At 41.3% G+C, this 21,596-nt stretch overlaps 1 protein-coding gene across 2 annotated transcripts in view; it reads left to right on the top strand.

Moving 5' to 3' along the window:
- pgap6 (post-glycosylphosphatidylinositol attachment to proteins 6) overlaps positions 1 to 21,596 on the top strand; it is a 45,388-nt gene that overhangs the window by 11,946 nt on the left and 11,846 nt on the right. For both annotated transcript variants that reach the window (XM_038820411.1, XM_038820412.1), the window contains exons 7-13: positions 4,463 to 4,559; positions 9,866 to 9,989; positions 13,286 to 13,428; positions 14,635 to 14,813; positions 16,709 to 16,855; positions 18,062 to 18,178; positions 19,490 to 19,688. In XM_038820411.1, coding sequence (XP_038676339.1) covers positions 4,463 to 4,559; positions 9,866 to 9,989; positions 13,286 to 13,428; positions 14,635 to 14,813; positions 16,709 to 16,855; positions 18,062 to 18,178; positions 19,490 to 19,688 — 1,006 coding nt within the window. The remainder of the gene's footprint in view (positions 1 to 4,462; positions 4,560 to 9,865; positions 9,990 to 13,285; positions 13,429 to 14,634; positions 14,814 to 16,708; positions 16,856 to 18,061; positions 18,179 to 19,489; positions 19,689 to 21,596) is intronic.

Here is a 21,596-nt window from a genome sequence, read left to right as displayed (position 1 = left end):
TGACTTGTAGGTGCATTTGCATCAATGCCTTTTAATGGTTGTGTTCTGCTATGTTCTATGAATTTTATTCTACTATGACTTTTGGAAATTTCTATCAGCTATGTCTTGCTACTACTCAAAATAGTGCAACTTATTTCTTTAAAGTTAGATGTTTCTGAGCATAGCCAACCATAGGATATCGGTGGATGGGTGAGACATTTTTTTATTGTTAAGATAACGTTGAGCCATATTTTACAGTTAAGATATCATGGTGCTAATGACAATTGCTGTTATTTAAATGGAAACGGGTCCCGCAATTTCAGATGAGGGACCAGATATGTGCAGTTAAGCAAAACTAAACGTTGTAGGCCAGGTTGCACCACTTTGCAAATAAAAGCACATATTGCTCTCTGTCTCACCCTTGAAATGCATTAAAGTATGTGAAGCTGATTATATGCATGGTAGTTACAAACTAAACTTGCCATGGAAAATAAGTATTGTCACTTTCAGTGTAAATAATTCTAAATTACTTGCTTGTCACCCTTTCTGACACTAAAAAAAAACTATTACAAGTGTGGAATCTCATTCCTTCTAGTATTAATTGTTGTTAGAGGTTTTAAAAATGTATTGTTATTTTTTTCTGTTTTTTTCTCTCAATCTAATTATCCTTTCTCTCCCATAATTTCTCTCTCTTATAACTGATTTGACATTAAATTCAACCAGTCCTGGTGCTGTTCCTTTCACAATTCTTCAATCTGATAGGCTAAGGAGATGCGCAGTCCCTTGTCTTACTCATTGAACCACTTGATGCTGTTTGCCTTGCTACAATCACCTTGCACTTTAAACACTTGGCCCAGTCGTTCCACTAAACTGTTGGTTTACAATTAAGCACATCATGAATAAACTAAATGTTTGTACAAATCTTTTACCTTTCTGTTCTTGGGCAATATTTGGCTAGCTTTTGTAGTTTATTTGCTTGGTGTTATGTACATCACCTTCATCGTTTGAACCAATTAAGGCTTAAAACGTCCATTTCGTAGCATTTCACTGGTGATGTCTTGCACGTTTTAAAAAAAAATCAAAAAAAATCTGACAAATCCACACTGGGTTTTACGTTTTATTGAGATTGAAAATTGATATTTGAATCATTGGCAACAATTTCACAATGCGTGCTGGAAATCGGAAACAAAACAAAAGATGTTTGGAACACAGGTCAGTGATTATCTTGGCGATGAAGGGCAGGTTTTGAATTAATATCCTTCATCAGATCTTTGTTTAAAATTTCCAACATCCAGAGTTTTTTGGTTAGTGCTGGAGAAAGAAAACTAGTAATTAGAAATGGGGGGGGGGGGGGTTTATCTGACCATAGGTTTTTAGCACCTGCACAACTGTGGATCAGTTAAGACTTGGTACTGGGACAAAAAATGCAATATACTCTTTAAATTTTAACTGTGTACAAGACAAAAATTTGGAGGTTTACGTATTGAGAAAAAATAGCACTAAATTAATAAGATGTGAAATATTGTCATTTTGGATGTGTTAGAAAAAAGTCAGGATTGCTTAAACACCATTTTGACCCATTGAAGCTTAGTTTTCAAATTGATACACTTGCTCTCTGATATTTAATTGTAGTTTGAATGATCTCGGTATTGTTATCTACCTTGTTAGTTTACTGGAGAAGTGATCACACATTTGGTATAAGGAAGTTTTCCATCTGTTCTGGATTTATTTTTCTACGCACCCCTATTTACATCCTCCAGTCCTTTCTTTAGAAAACTTTGAAGTAATGATTTGAGTTTCCTTGCCTAGTTTTGAGTAACGATATATCTCAATGACAGACTTTATTAGCTGCATACATAGGAGCAAGAGTAAGCCAATCAGCCACTCGAGCCTGGCCCGCCATTTAATGAGATCATGGCTGATCTGTGGCCTACTCCAAATACCTGCCTTGGGGTCCATATCCCTTCATATCTTTGCTTAACAAAAATCCATCCATCTCCGATTTTAAATTAACAACTGTTCTAGCTTCAGCCGCTGTTTGTGGGAGAGATCTTGAATACTTTGATTAGATCACCCCTTGAACTTTCTGAGTTCTCGTGAAAGCAGGCCTAACCTTAATCTCTCCTCATAACTCAACTCCTGTCATTTGGGTATCATTTCTGTAAATCTATGTTGCACTCCCTCCAAGGACAAAATATCCTTCCTAAGGTATGGTGCCCAGAACTGCTAACCAGGATTTTGTACAGCTGCAGCATAACTTCTTGTTCTTTATACTCTAATCCTCTAGCAAGGCTAGCATTCCATTAGCCTTTTTGATTATTTTCTGCACATGTTCTTGGCATTTTAAGGATCTAGGCACCTGAGCCACCAAGCCTCTTTGGACATTCATTGTACCTAACCGCTTTCCATTTAGAAAGTACTCTGCTCTAACCTTGTTTGGTCCAAAATGGATAACCTTACACTTACTTTGAATTCCATCTGCCACAATTTTGCCCATTCACCTAGTCTATCACTATCTCCTTGCAATTTTATGCTATCATCGCAACCTACAAATCCACCTAACCTTTTACATCAGGACATTTGGATATATGACATTCTATGCCATCAGGGCCGGCTCAAGGCACCGGCAACTCGGGCTGTCGCCCGGGGCGCCATGTGCTAGGGGGCGCCAGACTCGGGTCCCGCGCATGCGCAGTTGGGCCGGCACCAACCAGCGCATGCGCGGCGGCCGCACTCCCCCAGGGCGCCCCCCCCCCCCCCCCGGTCCGTCCCCTCGGTCCGCTCCCCCCCCCCCCGCCTCGGGTCCGCCCGCCCCGCCCCCCCCCTCGGGTCCCCCCCTCGCCCCGCCCCCCCTCGCCCCGCCCCCCCTCGGGTCCGCTCCCCCCGCCCTCCCCTCGGGCCCCCCCCGGGTCCGCCCCGCCCTCCCCTCGGCCCCGCCCTCCCCTCGCCCCCCCCCCCTCTCGGCCCCCCCCCCCCCCCCCAAGGGCGCCGAAGTTCAGCTTGCCCGGGGCACCAGCAACCCTAGGGCCGGCGCTGTATGCCATCATCTAAGTCATTTAGAAATAATGTGAATAATTGAGGCCTCAACACAGATCCCTGTGGTTCACCTCTAGTCACCACCGCCAATTAGAGTAATTACCCATTATCCTCACTCTCTGTTGCTTACCACTTAATCAATTTCCTAACCATGCTAATAATTTGCCCTCAACTCCGTGGACATCCACCTTAGTGAGCAGTCATGTGGGACTTTATCAAATGCCTTTTGGAAGTTCATGTAAATAACATCCAAAACTCCCCTGTCCACTCACTACCTTAGTCACCGCTTCAAAAAGTTCAATAAGATTAGTCAGGCATGACCTTCCCTTCACAAATCCATACAAGCTCTCCCTGATCGACCAAAATTTTTGAGGCGACCAGTTGCCCCATCCCTGATTTTAGACTCCAGCAATTTCCCCACCACAGATGTTAGGCTAACCAGTCTGTAATTTCCTGGTTTTTCCCTTTCGCCCGTCTTAAATGTGGAGTGACGTGCAATTTTCCAATCCAGAGGGACTGCATCTGAATCAGAGGAACTCTGAAAGATTATAGCTAGGACATCTACAATGTGCTCCCCACTTCCTTTAACATCCTCTGATGGAAACCTTTAGGTCCTGGGGATCTGTCACTCTTTAGATCCATTAATTTCCCAGTTACTGATGCTCTCCTTAGTTAATTGTTTTAAGCCCTTGTCTTCTATCGACCATTAATTTTTTCGGACCTTCCGGCAAGTTATCCTCCTTTTCAACTGTAAATACTGAAGCAAAGTAATTGTTCAAAATGTCTGCCATTTCCCCATGATCACTGACAATATCTCCATTTTCAGTTTTTAGTGGGCCTACATTGCTCTTGACCACTCGCTTTTCCTTTACATAACTATAAAATGTCGTCTTGATTTTGAGGTTCCTTGCAAGTTTCCTTTCATAATCCCCTTTAGTAGCCCTTTAAGCTGATTTGTGACCCTTTGCTGGTCTTTGTACCTATCTCATTCATCCAGATCTGTGCAATGTTCCACCCATATCGTCTCCACTGGATGCCTACCCTTCATTATATCCTCCCTCACTATTGAGGTGATAGTATTTCTAATCAGTAAGGATACTTCACCCCCTCTGCCATCTTCCCTGTCTCTCCTGTAAACTTTTAAACCAGGTATATTTAGTTCCCAGCCCCGACCATCCTGCAGTCATGCATCCACCATAGCTACTACACCATTTTCAATTTGCATTTGCGCCTGCAGTTCATTTAACTTATTCTTTACACTATGTGCATTAGTAAAGAGAACTCCATACCTTGTGGCTATATCCCATTAGATTGGAGATTGGCCTTGTTCTGTACTTATAATTTGAAGATACAGGACATATTTTCATCTGTTGGTATTTTGTTCTGTATTAGAATTAAATGGTTTAGTTTTGAGAGATGAGTAAGAAATTTGTTTTCAATCTTTTAGACTTCATTATCCAATGAAAATGCAACCGTGTTTGCCTGTTTAAGTGCTGGGTCTCCTGTGATGTCCCTGAGTGTCAATCCCATAAACTGCAGAGAAGGTACACATGAGTTCACAAATGCAGTGAAATTCTGGAAATTACCTAATGCACTTGCATATTTCATTTTTGAATTTGTAAAATATTTTCAGTTTTATCATGCATTTAAAAATCAACCTTAAAAAAAATAGTTGTGTGAAAAATCTAGAAGTTTCTTCAGGTTTACATCTGCTTTCAGATGGTTGCTTTTATGTTGTAATCCTTTATAAAATCCCACTGAATTCTCCTCTAATCTCAGTGCTGCTTGTGCAGAATTTAAGTATTGTGCGTTGCTTTTTCATAGTTTGGAACTTGTTTTGAGTTTAATTTTCAGTGGTATATCACAGTGTTCTACTTCCTTTCAGTGTATAACTAAACATTATGGGGTGCGCTTTCATCTTTTGTTCTATACAAATTGTATGGGTCTGCTCCTAAATTCCTAATCTTCACTGCAGTGCATGGAGCTCTTGGTCAGGAGGAAAAATTACCTGTAGAAAGTTCAGTTGTAGAAAATGTACTGTAGCCATGGCGCCTCTGATGGCATCAGTCTCTCAAAAGATACTAACTATTACCAGTAGCTGAGCTATGCCTTTCTTTTTTGTGAAATATGCGGAACATTCTACATTTCCGTCCTACTTGTGTTTTACTCGCTCTTCCCTCAACTGCTATTCTGGTGCCCTGATTGCTGTTTCTTGCTGTTGCCTGAATCGCTAAATTTTTTCAATTTTGCTTTCGATTTCCATTCTTCCCTCACCTTCACATGCTTCACCCCTGACTCTTCCCTTCCTTGACTTCTCTATTTCTGATGATAGGCTCAGCACGGTAGCATTGTGGATAGCGCAATTGCTTCACAGCTCCAGGGCCCCAGGTTCGATTCCCCGCTGGGTCACTGTCTGTGCGGAGTCTGCACATCCTCCCAGTGTGTGCGTGGGTTTCCTCCGGGTGCTCCAGTTTCCTCCCACAGTCCAAAGATGTGTAGGTTAGGTGGATTGGCCATGATAAATTGCCCTTAGTGTCCAAAATTGCCCTTAGTTTTGGGTGGGGTTACTGGGTTATGGGGATAGGGTGGAGGTGTTGACCTTGGGTAGGGTGCTCTTTCCAAGAGCCGGTGCAGACTCGATGGGCTGAATGGCCTCCTTCTGCACTGTAAATTCTATGACTGACAACAACTGTAAGCCCACTGACTTCCACAAGTACTTATATCTCCTTTCAAATCACTCCTGCAAGGACTATATTCCATTCTCAAATTTCACTGTCTCTGTCACATCTGCTTTCACTGCCACATTCCATACTCGTCGTTTCAATCTGTATACTTTTTTTTTCCTCAATGAGGATTACTGTCAACCCTGTGCATCCCATTTACTGCACTTGTGTTCATGCTCCTTTCCCCCTCTGGAATAATACTGGGATCCCCTTGTCCGCACTTTCTATCACAGCAGCCTCCACCATTTCCACCATCGCAAAGCACATTTTCCTTTTCCTTAGCAGCAACATGAAGAGCCTGTTCCCTCTGCATTACACTTCTGCTTTTTAATCATCTCTGACACTCCCTCCCCCTTCCATCTTACTCCCTCTCTTCACACCATCCTGGATCCCAAATGCTCTTTCCAGGTGAAACAATAGATAGATAGATAGAGAAATACAGCACAGAACAGGCCCTTTGGCCCACGATGTTGCGCTGAACTTTTGTCCTAGGTTAATCATAGAATTTTGGACACTAAGGGCAATTTATCATGGCCAATCCACCCAACCTGCAAATCTTTGGACTGTGGGAGGAAACCGGAGTACCCGGAGGAAACCCACGCACACACGGGGAGGATGTGCAGACTCCACACAGACAGTGACCCAAGTCGAAATCGAACTTGGGACCCTAGAGCTGTGAAGCAATTGTGCTATCCACAATGCTACCGTGCTGCCCTTAAGAAGAAGTTAATCTGCACTCCATTATTCTACCCTAATCTATGTACCTATCCAATAGCCGCTTGAAGGTCCCTAACGTTTCCGACTCAGCTACTTCCACAGGCAGTGCATTCCATGCCCCCACTACTCTGGGTAAAGAACCTACCTCTGACATCCCCTCTATATCTTCCACCATTTATCTTAAATTTATGTCCCCTTGTAATGGTGTGTTCCGCCCGGGGAAAAAGTCTCTTGACTGTCTACTCTATCTATTCCCCTGATCATCTTATAAACCTCTATCAAGTCACCCCTCATCCTTCCTTCTCCGTTCTAATGAGAAAAGGCCTAGCACCTCCTTACTTTCTGCACATGCCTACAATGGGGAACCTTATCAAATGCCTTACTAAAATCCATGTACACTACATCCACTGCTTTACCTTCATCCACATGCTTGGTCACCTCCTCAAAGAAGTCAATAAGACTTGTAAGGCAAGACCTACCCCTCACAAATCCGTGCTGACTATCCCTAATCAAGCAGTGTCTTTCCAGATGCTCAGAAATCCTATCCCTCAGTACCCTTTCCATTACTTTGCCTACCACCAAAGTAAGACTAACTGACCTGTAATTCCCAGGGTTATCCCTATTCCCTTTTTTGAACAGGGGCACGACATTCGCCACTCTCCAATCCTCTGGTACCACCCCTATTGACAGCGAGGACGAAAAGATCATTGCCAACGGCTCTGCAATTTCATTTCTTGCTTCCCATAGAATCCTTTGATATATCCCGTCAGGCCCGGGGGACTTGTCTATCCTCAAGTTTTTCAAAACGCCCAACACATCTTCCTTCCTAACAAGTATCTCCTCGAGCTTATCAGTCTGGTTCACACTGTCCTCTCCAACAATATGGCCCCTCTCGTTTGTAAATACTGAAGAAAAATACTTGTTCAAGACCTCTCCTATCTCTTCAGACTCAATACACAACCTCCCGCTACTGTCCTTGATCGGACCTACCCTCGCTCTAGTCATTCTCATATTTCTCACATATGTGTAAAAGGCCTTGGGGTTTTCCTTGATCCTACCCGCCAAAGATTTTTCATGCTCTCCTAATCCCTTTCTTCCGTTCCCTCCTGGCTATCTTGTATCCCTCCAGCGCCCTGTCTGAACCTTGTTTCTTCAGCCTTGCATAAGTCTCCTTCTTCCTCTTAACAAGACATTCAACCTCTCTTGCAACACGCAGTACCTGTTCCTTGAACAAGTTCCACGTTTCACCTGTGTCCTTCCCTGACAGCCTATGTTCCCAACTTCTGCACTTCAATTCTTGTCTGACAGCATTGTATTTACCTTTCCCCCAATTGTAAACCTTGCCCTGTTGCACGCACATATCCCTCTCCATAACTAAAGTGAAAGTCACAGAATTGTGGTCACTACCTCCAAAATGCTCCCCCACTAACAAATCTATCACCTGCCCTGGTTCATTACCAAGTACTAATTTACATTCAATTTGGAATGTTGTATTTACTGCTCATGATGTGTTCTATCCTACACTGGGGAGACCAAACCCAGTTTGGGTGAGTGCTGTTCATTTTAATTCTCCACCTCATACCCATTTTGATCTCTCTGTCCTTGGTCTCCTACACTAGTCTAATGAAAGTTAAAACTACTGCTTTTTTCATGTGATGGAAAATGTTTACAATTGGATGCCTGCTTTAACTCTCAGTTTGGTGACCTCCGCATATGTCGGGTGGTGAATGAAGTGCCTTCTAAAACAGATCTAAGTGGGCAGGTTGATGTGTTGATGTGTTTTCCATGGCCTGAGAGTCATGACCACAATTGTGTTTGGGCTGTCCCTCATCTTTCACTGCCTTAACCATTTTTATTTGGCAATAGATGTTAGCCGTGATTCTGTTATTGCCATTCGTACCTCCTCTAAACCCACCTTTCATTTATTTACTTATCCCATTGCTTTGTCTCGTACCATCATTATTTTGTCTGTCTCCTGCTATAACACACCTGACCTTTTTGTTCTCCCACCGCCACCCCCCTACGCAATCTACCCTACACACCTTTTTTTGCCTTTGTACTTAAAATCTATTATGTTTGTAACTTTTTAAAAATATCTCTGATGAAAGGTTTTATAGAAACTTATAAAATCATGAAGAGAATAGATAAGATAGAAGCAGGGAGGTTATTTCCACCAGCGGGTGAAATTAGAACTAGGGGGCATAGCCTCAAAATAAGTGGGAGCAGATTTAAGACTGAGTTGAGGAGGAACGTCTTCACCCAAGAGTTGCAAGTCTGTGGAATTCCCTGCCGTGAAGCAATTGAGGCTACGCCGTTGAATGTTTTTAAGGCAAAGGTAGACAGATGTTTGAACAGTAAAGGAATTAAGGGTCATGGTGAGCGGGTGGGTGAGGAGCTGAGGCCACAAAATGATCAGCCATGATCATATTGAATGGTGGAGCAGGCTTGAGGGGCCAGATTGACCACTCCTCCTAGTTCTTATGTTCTTATTATGTTCATTGACTTGAGGTGTTAACTCTTTTTCTCTCCATAGATGCTGCCTGAACTACTGATTATTTCCAGCACATACTGTTTTTGTTTCAGTTTTCCAGCATTCACAGTATTTTGCTTTTGTTGCAGTCAGAGTTTAACATTGTGGCCAGTTTTGGCTTAGCTTTTGCACACTACGGTGGAATATATAATTGAAGTTAAGTTTAGGGGTGTACCTTCTCTCAGATTTCTGCCAGGTGCTCCTAATGGGTCTCCAGTAGAACTACAGAATTTACTTGATGTTCCTTTCGATGGGTATGCTGGCTGTACATTCGGGAATCGGGGTTCTGGGATCTTTTTATACTAGCAGGATCTCAGACGAGATATATATTTCAAAGATGGTTTTAACTTGCACTTTGAATATGGAAAGCCAATACATGTAAAGGAAAATTTAAATTGGGCAGTTTTGGTAATTTTTTTGCGAGGATAATCTTTAAAGAATCCCCATGAATATAAACTTTTGTGGGACTTCTTTTAATAACTTCATTGAGCAATTTTTCCAAATTGCTTGTTTTTTTTCCATGGTGTTTCTATATAAAAATGTAGCCTAATTAGTTCAAACAGTGTCTACCTGAAGCTGTCTGGATGTTTTCAAAGTAATACCTCGAGTGCTGAGTGCTGTTTTATTATGGCAGCGCCCTGAGCTAGTCTGACACATTCGATCTGCAAGGGTTCCAATTCATGCATTACTTTTGTGTAACACTTGTTGCTGTGAAGATCAAACAGATGTGGAAGAAGTATGAGGAAAAATACATTATTTTTAAAGACAATGTATTGGGCTACCCTGTGGGTTTTATTTTCATTGCTTATACTTGTATATTTAAGACTGGATTTTTTCACATTGGTTTTATGCTTTATAATGTTTGTTTTTCTTTTCAAAGCTTTATCTTCAGGATACCTGCTTAAAATGAATTCTTCAATATTATCAAGGTCCCTCCATGTTCCTTACCCAGAAACCGACCGTTGGTACCTCACCTTGCAAATCCTGTGCCCCAATAATGAAGGGTGAGGCCGTTGTTGATAGTGAAATAATTCATTTAAAATCAAATATTCTTCAGTTGATGTAAATGGACTACTACACTGCAATACAATAATCAAATGATGTGTATGTTTGTTTTAATGTGTTCAAACATTAAATTTGTCCAAAAAAGTAATAGAGTAATAAAAATCAATATTTTTTTTACTATAGTTTCTCTGTAGACCTGAGGATGTCCCAAAGTGCTTTACAAGAACTTTTGAAGTGCAGTTACTGTTGTGATGTAGAGAAATGTGCTTGCTATTTTGATACCACTACAGTGCTACAAATATATTTAACCAGATAATCTGCTTTTGGTGGTAGAGTGATAATTGAACGTTGACCAGGGTGAACTTGCTGCCTTTGAGAGTGGTGGAAGCGGGGACAAATAATAATTGCAAAAATAAATTGGATGGGCACTTGAGGGAAATAAACTTGCTCGAGAAAAGGAGGGAATGAGGGTTGCTTTGCAGAGGGCTGGCATGGACTCAATGGGCTGAATAACTTCCTTTTGTAGCGACTCTGTCTCATAAGATCTTTAATGCCCACTTCAGAGGTCAGAAGGGGCCTCTATTTAAAAGATTCATCCAAAAGATAGTACATCTAACTGCAGCAATCTGCAGTATTACATTGAAGTGTCAGCCTAGACTATGCGCTTGTATGTGGGGCTTAAGTGCACCTTCTGATACAGGCTAGCATTGAGCTGAGGTAGAGGAATGACAAATTGAGTTTAATTTGAATAAGTATAAAGTACTTGAAATATGCAATGGACAGTTATCTTCCAGTAAATGCTGAGAAGCAGAATGATTTGGTTACATCAAGATAGGTCGATAGCAAAATAAATTGTCACGGAGACATACAGTCTGCAAAGGGATTTGATAGGTTAAGTGAGTGGACAAAAATTTTGCAGATGGAGTATGATGTGGGGAAAATGTGAACTTGTCCACTTTGGTAGGAAGTTTAGAAAAGCAGAATATTATTTAAATGAAGAGACTACAGAGCAGAATGACATGGCACAGAGGGCCTGTTTGAATTAGTGCTTGAGATTTGTATTCAGGTATAGTGAGTAATTAGGAAGACAAATGGGTGGCACGGTAGCACAGTTGCTTCACAGCTCCAGGGTCCCAGGTTCAATTCTCAGCTTGGGTCACTGTCTGCGGAGTCTGCACGTTCTCCCCCATGTCTGCGTGGGTTTCCTCCCACAGTCCAAAGATGTGTGGTGTGATTCTCTGCCCCCCAAGCCGGATGGGAGAATAGCTGGAGGGCCTCCCGACATTTTTCACGCCCTCCCGCTATTCTTTTACCCCCCCTCCCCACGCCACGAATCGCCACACGCCGTTTTTTACGGCGAGCGGCGATTCTCCGAGGCCGAGCAGTCGGGCCTTCACACCCGTTTCAACACGGCAGCAAACACACCTGCTCGCTGCCATCGTGAAACGGGCGCCAGATGCCCGTTTGGGGCATCTGGGGGCCCGATTGGCACGGCAGTACCACGGCCATGCCAAGGGGGGCATAGGCCCACGATCGGTGCACTCTTTTCCCTCCGCCGCCCCACAAGATCAAGCCGCCACGTCTTGCGGGGTGGCTGAGGGAAAAGACGGCAACTGTGCATGCGCGGGTTGGCGTTGTCCAACCTGCGCATGAGCGGTTGACGTCATCGGCCGCGTCAGCCGGCGTGACGCTTGACGTGCGGCCTTGGCGACCGTCGTCAAGGCCGTGACGCACGGGGCCGCGCTCCTAGCCCCGCCCGGGGGGGGAGAATCGGCCCCGGAAGTGGGTGTAAAAGCTGCCGTGGGTCACGGCCTGTCCCACGGCAGCCTTTACGATTCTCCGCATTTGCGGAGAATCTCGCCCGTGCAGTTTAGGTGGATTGACCATGCTAAATTGCCCTTAGTGTCCAAGGAAGGTAATTGGGGTTATGTACTGGGTTATGGGGATACGGTGGAGGTGTGGGCTTATGTAGGGTGCTCTTTCCAAGGGCCGGTGCCAAATGGCTTCCTTCTGCACTGTAAATTCTATGATTCTATGAATGTTGACACTTATTGCAAGCAAATCATGCATTAAAGTAAGTGTCGCTACAGCTGTCCAGGCCTTAATGAGACTGTCTCTGGAGTACTATATACGTTTTTGGTCTCCTTATTTAAGAAAGGATATAATTGCATTTGAAGCAGTTCAGAGAAGGCTTGTTCGACTGCTTTTTGGGATGAAAGCGTTATTGTATGAGGAAAGGTATGAGGAAAGTTGAGCAGGTAGGACCTGTACCCGTTGAAGTGTAGAAGAATGAGTGCTGATCTTATTGAAACATAAGATTCTTAGGGAGCTTGACAGGGTGAATGCTGAGAGGATGCTTCTCCTTGTCAGGGAGTCTAGAACTAAGGAATAGTTTAAAAATTAGGGGCTCCCATTTAAAACTAAAAGGATAATTTTTATTCTGAGGGATATTAATCTGGATTTTCTTCCCAAGAGAGCAGAGGAGGATTAGAATCATTGAATATATCCAAGGTTGAGTGAGATGTTTGAGCAACAAATAGAGCCAGGTTTTATGGGGAGCAGACAGGAAAGTGGAGTTGAGGCCACTAGATGAACCATGTTCTGATTGAATGGTGAAGCAGGTTTTCAAGGCTGAATGGCCTCCTTCACACCTGTTGGTTGTGGATTTTTCTCAATCACACATCACGTGTGTCCATTCAACGCAAGGTTCTGTCAACGGTTTAATCATGGGCTTGAGTAGGGTGCTCTTTGTAAGGGCCGGTGCAGACTCAATGGGCCAAATGGAGTCCTTCTGCACTGTAAATTCTATGATCTATGAGATCAGAGAAAACTGATGATTCTGGGACTTGGTGCTCTGTCCTTTTTCTTTTGCATGCCACTGGTCCAGTATTAAGTTTAGCATTTTAGTTTTAATAATTTAGAGTACCCAATTCATTTTTTCCAATTAAAGGGCAATTTAGCATGGCCTATCCACCTAGCTTGCACATTTTTGGTTTGTGGGGGCGAAGCCCACGCAAACACGGGGAGAATGTGCAAACTCCACATGGCAGTGACCCAGAGCCGGGATCGAAACTGGGACCTCGGCACCGTGAGGCCACAATGCTAACCCGCCGCGCCAAGTTTAGCATTTTAATCCTGTTCAGTCCTGCAATATGAATTCTGCTATTCTCCATGGCACCTCTTTCTAAAATGTTATCATTAATTACTGCTTCTGGAAAGTACAAAAATTATTCTTTCTCTCCCCCCCCTTATCAGTAGTAAATAAAAATATTAATCCGAGTTTCCTGTCTTTTAGCAATCAAACCTGTGGAAAAGTTTCTGCTCGGGTAACTGTATCAACTGTTTTGAACCCCTGTATTGGGGATTGTGGTATATATGGAGAGTGCAGACTTCTTCAAACTCATGGATATCTTTACGCTGCATGTGTTTGCAAAGCAGGTAGGTGTGACTGTACAGGAGGAGGGAGTGTCGCTGACCTTGCAGTTAAAAGCTGTAATAAATATGGAGCAGTAGTTCCATAGTCATGTTCTCTGGAAGTGGAATTTGCTCTTTCTTATGGCCTTTAGAACTGATATTGAATGCTCCATAACTAAATGCTTATTTTAAACTTATTACACAATCCAACTTTTATTCCATTTTTTTCACATGCTTTAGAATATTAGTTTATAATTGTCTTATAACTTGTCATCTAAAGTTGCAGATTTGTGCAGTACAGTGTTTCAAATCTGACTGTCCAAAAACACAGAATTGTCCACAAACAATATTTTTGGAATGTACCATGTATCAATTTCAATTGACTAAAATAAAAAAACTAACCCTGGATAATTCAACTATGTGCATTGGCATGGTATGGCACCAGATTAGTTATCTGCTTTGCTGCTTGGGCATTGTCTTATTCCTGCATTCTGAGCGACCCGTAACCACGCCCGACCCAGCTTGGCCCGAACTGCCTGTTCCAAGATCTGAATGTGGCATGGTCTTGGCCCTGAGGTTGCCAGTTTTGAAAAACTACCTTATTTTAAAGAGACATTGATCAAGAAGCTTTTGTCCAAGATCTGGCCAAAATGCTTCATTCCATTAAAATGTAGTCCGTACCAGTAAGTTCCCTCCCTCATCCTAGTTGACTCTTTGCTTTTAGTTTTCTGAAGAGGTACAGCCTTTGTTCATATCGATGCAGAATGTAAATGGAGAAGTCACCATTTTTACCAATGCAATATTTCTAATTAAATGTGTTTCTCATTCTGTTCGAAAAAGTACTATAACCCAGCTTTGATTATGCTTCAGCAATTTGGGAAAGTGAAACTTGGATGGAGGGGCTGAGGTGGGGGAGGGCAGTGCTATATTTAGCTGAAGTGTTGGTATGGAATTCTTAACAAGAGGTTTGAATTCAAATTCTAGCGTTGCCTTTTGGTTAAATTCATTGTCACTGCATGGATTGTGAAGGTGATTAAAGTTGTTTCAGCACAGGCACCAGAATGACATCCCTATGCCAATCATCCTGTAAAGCAGGTTTGTTATCTGTTGCTCTGTCCATATTATATACACATCATTGTATGTGTGTGTCTACTATTGATAGATATTTTGTTTGTGTATTTCCCATGCTTAAAGTGGAAATTTGTTTTTTCTCTTCTGTAAATTTGTTAGGCTGGAATGGATGGAGCTGTACAGATGATACCAATGCCCAGTCATACGGCCACCAATTGCTGGCAGCACTCTTGTTAACCTTGAGTAATCTCATGTTCATCCCACCGATTGTGATTGCTGTACATCGGTATTACCTTGTCGAGGCTTCCGTGTATTGCTTCACCATGTTTTTCTCAACGGTAAGCTGATGAGTAATAGAGTACCTCACTGTTAATAACATCTTCAACCCCATTTGATGAATGTGTTCAATATGACTAAGATTGTCTTTACTGTGATAAGATTATAGTAAATCATTCCTAGAGCAACTCAACATTGCCTAATCAGCTTTTGTCTGATATTTGCCCTTTGTGAAAATAGTAACCATCAATATATGTTTCCCCAATTTTTTTTCAAATTGCTCCAGGAATGTGTGCATCACTAGCAAGGCCAGCATTTATGGTCCTTGAGAACATGGTAACCTGTCTTTTCAAACTTCTGCAGTGTGTGTGGTGTAGGGACACCCAGCCTCTGACCTCATGTAGTCATAATATTTCCGTGATAAGTTCAGTTAAGTAGTGGCATTAAGTAATTGGATGTTCTGATTTAAATCTCAGTTTTCAATTCTGAAAATGTAATTTTAAATCCTACTTTTTTCCTCATATCAAATGATAAATGGATCAAGTATGAGGTGGCATGAACTTCCCATTTCTTCACTAAGTTCATGGGCTATTGTAAGCTCTTTTTGTCTTCTGCTAATGAGGCTGCTCTGAATCCAAAAAGCATGTCTATACTATAAAACCAATGTAAAGTTAATGAAAAGGTTAGAGATTTTGAAGTAATATTGGTATATTAAATAGACTTTTAAGGTGCCTTTTGAGGAAGCTTTCTGTGCCTGTGCAGGAGGATGTAAATACAAAGACAAAATACTGTGGATGATTCCCAGCTTGGGTCACTCTGTGCGGAGTCTGTACGTTCTTCCTGTGTCTGCGGGTTTCCTCCCGGTCTTCCCACAACTCCCGAAAGACATGCTGTTAGGTGAATTGGACATTCTGAATTAAAACATTTTTTTTTTTTTTTAGTGTACCCAATTAATTTTTTCCAATTAAGGGGCAATTTAATGTGGCTACTTCACCTACACTGCACATTTTTGGGTTGTGGGGGCGAAACCCACGCAAACACGGGGAGAATGTGCAAAGACATTCTGATTTCTCCCTCAGTTTACCCGAACAGGTCCCGTACTGTGGTGACAAGGGGATTTTCACAGTAACTTGATTGCAATGTTAATGTAAGCCTACTTGTGACACTAATAAGATGCTGGACGTCTTTTGCATAAACAGAAAATGCTAGAAATACTCGGGTCAGACAGTATTTGTGAACATTTCAGATTGGTGAACTTCTGACAGCTGGACAAGTTACAAATTCTGAGAGGTTTAAACAACTGGAGAATGGGGAGAAAGACCAGGAATACACCAAACTAGAGTTGGGAACTCTGTAGCATGGGGACTGTCTGCATTGTGATGCATTGGGCATTGCAACTAGATGACATGGGCTAGATGGACTAATGGATCTTGCCTGGCATTTTCATATGTTAGGCAGTAAGAGTCCGACCAGGTAGAAATGGTTGGGTTTCATTCATTAATGAACCAGTTTGGAATCGGTCAACCAGCTCCCATTGTCACCTTCTGTTACTAGCCTAGAAACTACCAGGTTTCTCCACTTGTCATGGTAGAAATTTAACTCCTGATTCTGGACTTGCAGCGTAGAACCATGTCAACAAAGCTATTGTATTTTTTTAAATTTCCCAATTAAGGGGAAATTTAGCTTGGCCAATCCATCTACTCTACACATCTTTAGGTTTTGGGGGTGAGACACGGGGAGACACGTGGGAGAATGTGCAAATTCCACATGCACAGTGACCCGGGTCCTCGGTGCCATGCGGCAGTAGTGCTAACCACTACAAAAAACAAGGCTATTGTACCTATGTTCTATATTGCATAATAAAAAGTAGTGTGAAGAAACTGCCATTTAAAGTATGTTTTTATGCCAACAAATTTTTAATCAATTGAATGACCATATAAAAAATTATTCCTTTCAGTTTTATCATGCATGTGATCAACCAGGAATAGCTGTCATGTGCATTATGGAATATGATACACTTCAATACTGCGATTTCCTTGGTTCAGTTGTATCTGTGTGGGTTACAATTCTGTGTATGGCGAGATTAAAATCTCTCCTTAAATATGTAAGTATTAACAATTGCTTTTCATCGGGTTTGTTTCAGGATTTTCGTTTTACTCTTTTTCCATAGAAATTTCTTCAATGTCGAGTTACTGTTAAGAGATATTGTTAAAGATGTTTTAAAGCAAAGTGCTTTTGACATTTTAAAAGAATCTCTGAGCACATAAGAGTTTAAGATGCTAATAAGTCGGATAGTTTTCCCATAGATTTTAACTAAAGAGCAGTTTGTTAAGCTTGTATTGGTAACTAATAAACTAATAGCAGTTTGTTGGAGCTGCTCGTTGAGGGCCCTGGCAGCACTTCCCTTTTCGATCATGAACAAGTAGAATAATTAGACACAAGTGTTGGGAAATCGGGAAGATGTGATGGTTGCCGGATTTGTTCATTAAGTTGTGAGAGCTTTCCTTGGGTTGAAACGATAGCTAGAAGCTATGTTTAAGTCAAGTAAAGCAAATCACTAATTTTGGGGTGGTGTGAGAAACATATCTTTTTGTATAATTGTGCAATGATAATTTGAATGGATTGAAATTAATTAGTCTGATTGTAGCTACTGCCCAGTATCTTCACCTTACTTGCTGACTTGTATCTTGCCACATCTCACCAAGTACATGCTCAGTCTGCTTTCATGGAGCTTAAATAATAAGAATAATATAAGAAGCAAAAGGGGTGAATATATTTAGTCCAAATCCCAAAGTGATACTGTTTTCACATGACTGGGTCGCTCTATCTAACAGGTAGGTATCAGGTGCTGTGAACCAACTCCCAGAAACAAAATATATTTTGTCCTCTTACTAAAGTAATTAATGCCACTTATTGTGAGAGACCAGCTGCAACAGACTTAAAACTGTAGGGGGAGCCGGGATAAAGAAAATAAATCCTGATACTGGAGTTCTTTACTAAACTAGATCGATGGTATAGATTGGTGTTCATGGTATGTTAATATTGTTAAGATACACCAGGGAAGGGTACTATTAGTGTTTATAAAGAGAGTTTGTGTGGACATTGGGTAGGTAGGAAACAGACATTGTAATGCTACATTTTGTGAATAAACCTACTATCAAGAAAAGTGTTGGTTTCTAGTTTCGTGCTCAACTGGCTTGGGATCAGATTAACATTTTGCATTAGCGTATTAATATTAATTTGCCTTTGCTATTTTATTGTAGAAAATGATGCATTTACAATATACTTTTTCTTCTTTGAATTATTGAAGGTATTTTTTATCCTTGGCACCTTGTTAATTGCCATGTCAATGCAACTAGACCGCCGTGGTCTTTGGAACTTAGTGGGTCCCTGCCTTGTTGCCCTATGCATCATGATAATCGCATGGGTGAGTACAAAAGTGCATATTTAAATGCTATAAAGATTTGTTTTAATTTGTATCTTGATCAAAGTCATTTTTTTTTAAACCTGAGAACTCATGCTATCACACACACAACACGAGTATAAACTACTGCACCTGGACTCTGTGGGTGAATAATCACCTGTCCTACTGCCATTTCCTTCCAAACTGTTTTCTAACTTTCAAACTAGTCTATCCCTACCAACCCCTTCCCCATTACCTTGCTCTAGATTCTCATTATCAATAGCTTAACTGTAAAACTTGGCTCATGGGTTACAACACCTTTCCCTTTGCTAAAAACTCTCTGCAGGTCTGTACTTTCCACTACCAGCCCTGACCAATATGTATGGTGATGGTGTGACCCTAGGTCTGACCTGCTCAATGTTGACACTTCCTCCCATTTCCTTGGCACCTTGTCCTCCTTTTAAAGGCTTCACTGTTTACTTCTCTTGTGTCTCCCTCTACTTCTCTTGTGTCTCCCTCTACAAGTTTCTTTCCAAGATGTCCTTCCTCTCTCAGACTCTGTAATGTGTGTCTGACTCCACACCCTCAATGATTACAATCTCCATCTCAAAGCCCCTTGAATCTCTCCTCTTAAATCATTGCCCTCTTCACACGCAAACTCTCTCTCCTTTGATACAGCCTCTCCATTGTCTTGCTATCCTTTGTGATATCTCTGCTGTCATCACCTTGATGAATGCAAGTCCATTTTGGATCACTTCTTTGTATCCTTGGATTCGACAGGTGACACAGATACTCAGTCTGGTCAAGTCAGTTGTGTGTTAGATGCATTCAAATTTTGACTCTTGAGGGAGTAACAATATCAGCTATAAAAGTAAGCTATTTGCATCCTGTTTTGTACTTCCCATCACTCTTTTTCTTGCTGACCTATAACAGTATATAAGTATAATTATATAACTATAATTCCGTAGTATCTCTTAAAACACTGCATAAAAACCTACTCTGCTTTTGGACAAACTTTTAATCTTTCCTCATGTGGGTCAACAACTGTTTGTTCTGTTCTCTAAAGCACCTTGAAATATTTCCTTATAAGAAAGGCTCATTGTGTTTTCATTGTTTAAAAGTCGTTTCATTTTTTTTTTTTTGCATCTTTACATTGTGGTTTTGAATGGATGTAAGTGAGAAACTTAGCCTTGGAATCCTTGAGGAAAGTTGGAGGGTAACAGTTCCCCTCTGGCAGGATTGGGCAGTGCTGATCTAAATTTTACAATGCGAGGCAAGATCACTTTAAAATTGGGCAGTGAAACAGGTAAAGTCATTTTTTTTTTGTTTTTTCAGGTGTCTCGTGGCGTGAAACGCCGACGCTGCTATCCTCCAACTTGGAAACGTTGGGTGTTTTTCATAGTGCCAGGAATAAGCGCAGCATTAATTGCTATTGCCGTTTATGGATTCCTGGAAACAAAGGAGAACTATTATTACACACACAGCATTTGGCATATTCTTGTAGCTGGAAGTGTTGTTTTTTTGTTACCACCAGGTAAAAAACATATAAGCCCATGGGTCTGGACACAGAAATTTACATGTGGATACCAGCTTTGCTCTGATGTAAAAGAAGACTTATACGTTGTTTGTTGAATTGAACCACTTCAGCTAGAATTACTTAATCTGAGTTAACAGACTATTTTTATATAAGTATATATATCTCAATTTCAGAGGAATGTATTCTTGAGTTTTTTTCAGCTATTGTGCTTTAATAGCAGTGGTAAAAGAAATAGGAATCATAAAATATATTTTGAACATGGGCTAAAATTGCAGTCATTTACTTATACTGTGTTGACTAAGACTTTCTTTGCTGAAGGATGTGCACAGATTTTTATAACAATGAATGAGCATTAGTAATTGGTGCACGTAATTGGTCTATAATTATTTTGATCAATATCCAACTTGATCCTAATTTTAGGCCCATAACTTCCGATCTCCAGATGGTCATACCCTGGTGCAACTCCAAAAGGTGCACCTGGGAACCTCGCAGATGTCCCCATGTAAGGACTGCATAGGAATTTTCCAGGACGTTCAAACTTCCAATGGGCAGTTAGTGGGAGCCATCTAATGCTCCAATTTAAATTGGATATTTTGGATGGTTCTGACTATCTTACAGGAGTAGTTATCCAGGAAAAGGTAGAATTTAAAACCACTTCTAGCTACAGGGTAACTATAGTACCGGCCACACTAGCCCCTGCCCCACCCCTTACTGACTTCCTGATAATCCGTTCTCCACCCGCCCGAGCACTTTTTAAATCTACCTTTTTATGGCAACTAGTTTTGTTTTAAAAAGGGGTGTGTCTTCCTTTTTGCCTCATTAGCTCAACATGGTGGCCAATCTAAAAATGTTCTTTTGTTTAGTAACCAGAATAGCTGTGTTCTGTAAATTTCTAATGGGTAGTTTAAAGGATAATTGCATTTAAAGGATAATTGCATTCAAGTTATAGCTAGTAGTTTATTATCCTAACTAATCAAGCTGTTTTACCATGTTCACTTAAGTACTAGCAGCGATGATATTGGATTCATTGTCAAGCTTGCTGGTGGATTCTCCAATTTAGCCCATCAATTGAGGCTCGAAAGCACCTTATGCAACTGAAATCTATTTGCGTGGATTTGTTTTTCTAATGGCTCCACTTTCATCTGTAGTAAGGTTTAGTTACATACCAATCAGGAATGTTCCACATAAAAGCAAATTACTGCAAATGCTGGAATCTGAAACAAAAACAGAAAATTCTTGTCAATCCCAGCAGGTCTGACAGCATCTGTGGAGAGAGAAGGGAGCTAATGTTTTGGGTCTGGATGACTCTAAAGCTAGGTTATATTGTTGATGTATACTGAGTCAGTTGAATTAAACTGCCACAATTGACCTTCATGCTACATTGTCCCTGAAAAGTATTTATATTGCTGATGAGGATTAATTGAGCTAGGCTTAAGTACCTCTGACAGCCTGTGTTTTGGCGTGTTGTCCCAGACAATACTGGAAATACTCAGCAGGTAAGGCAGCATATATGGTGAGAGAAACCGAATAGGGTTTCAGGTCAACAGACCTTTAATTCAAAGTTCCAGAATTGTAGTTTTTCCTCAAGTGTTTTTACACAATCACTTGACAGAGTTACCTGGGAGTTGATGATGTCAATAGAAGTAGGTAACCTGCAGCAGAGGTGGGAGATAATTGCTGATTTTGGTGGGGAGAAAGGAGTCCAGTTGCAAGTGCTAGATTTTATTTATAATGGGAACAGCATATGAAATCTGCATGATAAAAGTAACAGCAAGTTTTAAAAAAAATAATTCAGAACTTTCTTAGGCACAACTGCAAATGTGAGGAATTTTCAAGAGATACCAATATTTGACCACAGTAGATTGGCAACATAAATAGGAACTTCACAACAACTGACTCATGTTT

The sequence above is a fragment of the Scyliorhinus canicula genome, chromosome 15 (genome assembly GCF_902713615.1).
Source record: "Scyliorhinus canicula chromosome 15, sScyCan1.1, whole genome shotgun sequence".
Classification (NCBI taxonomy): Eukaryota; Metazoa; Chordata; class Chondrichthyes; order Carcharhiniformes; family Scyliorhinidae; genus Scyliorhinus; species Scyliorhinus canicula.
This window is presented reverse-complemented; position numbering and strand designations above follow the sequence as displayed.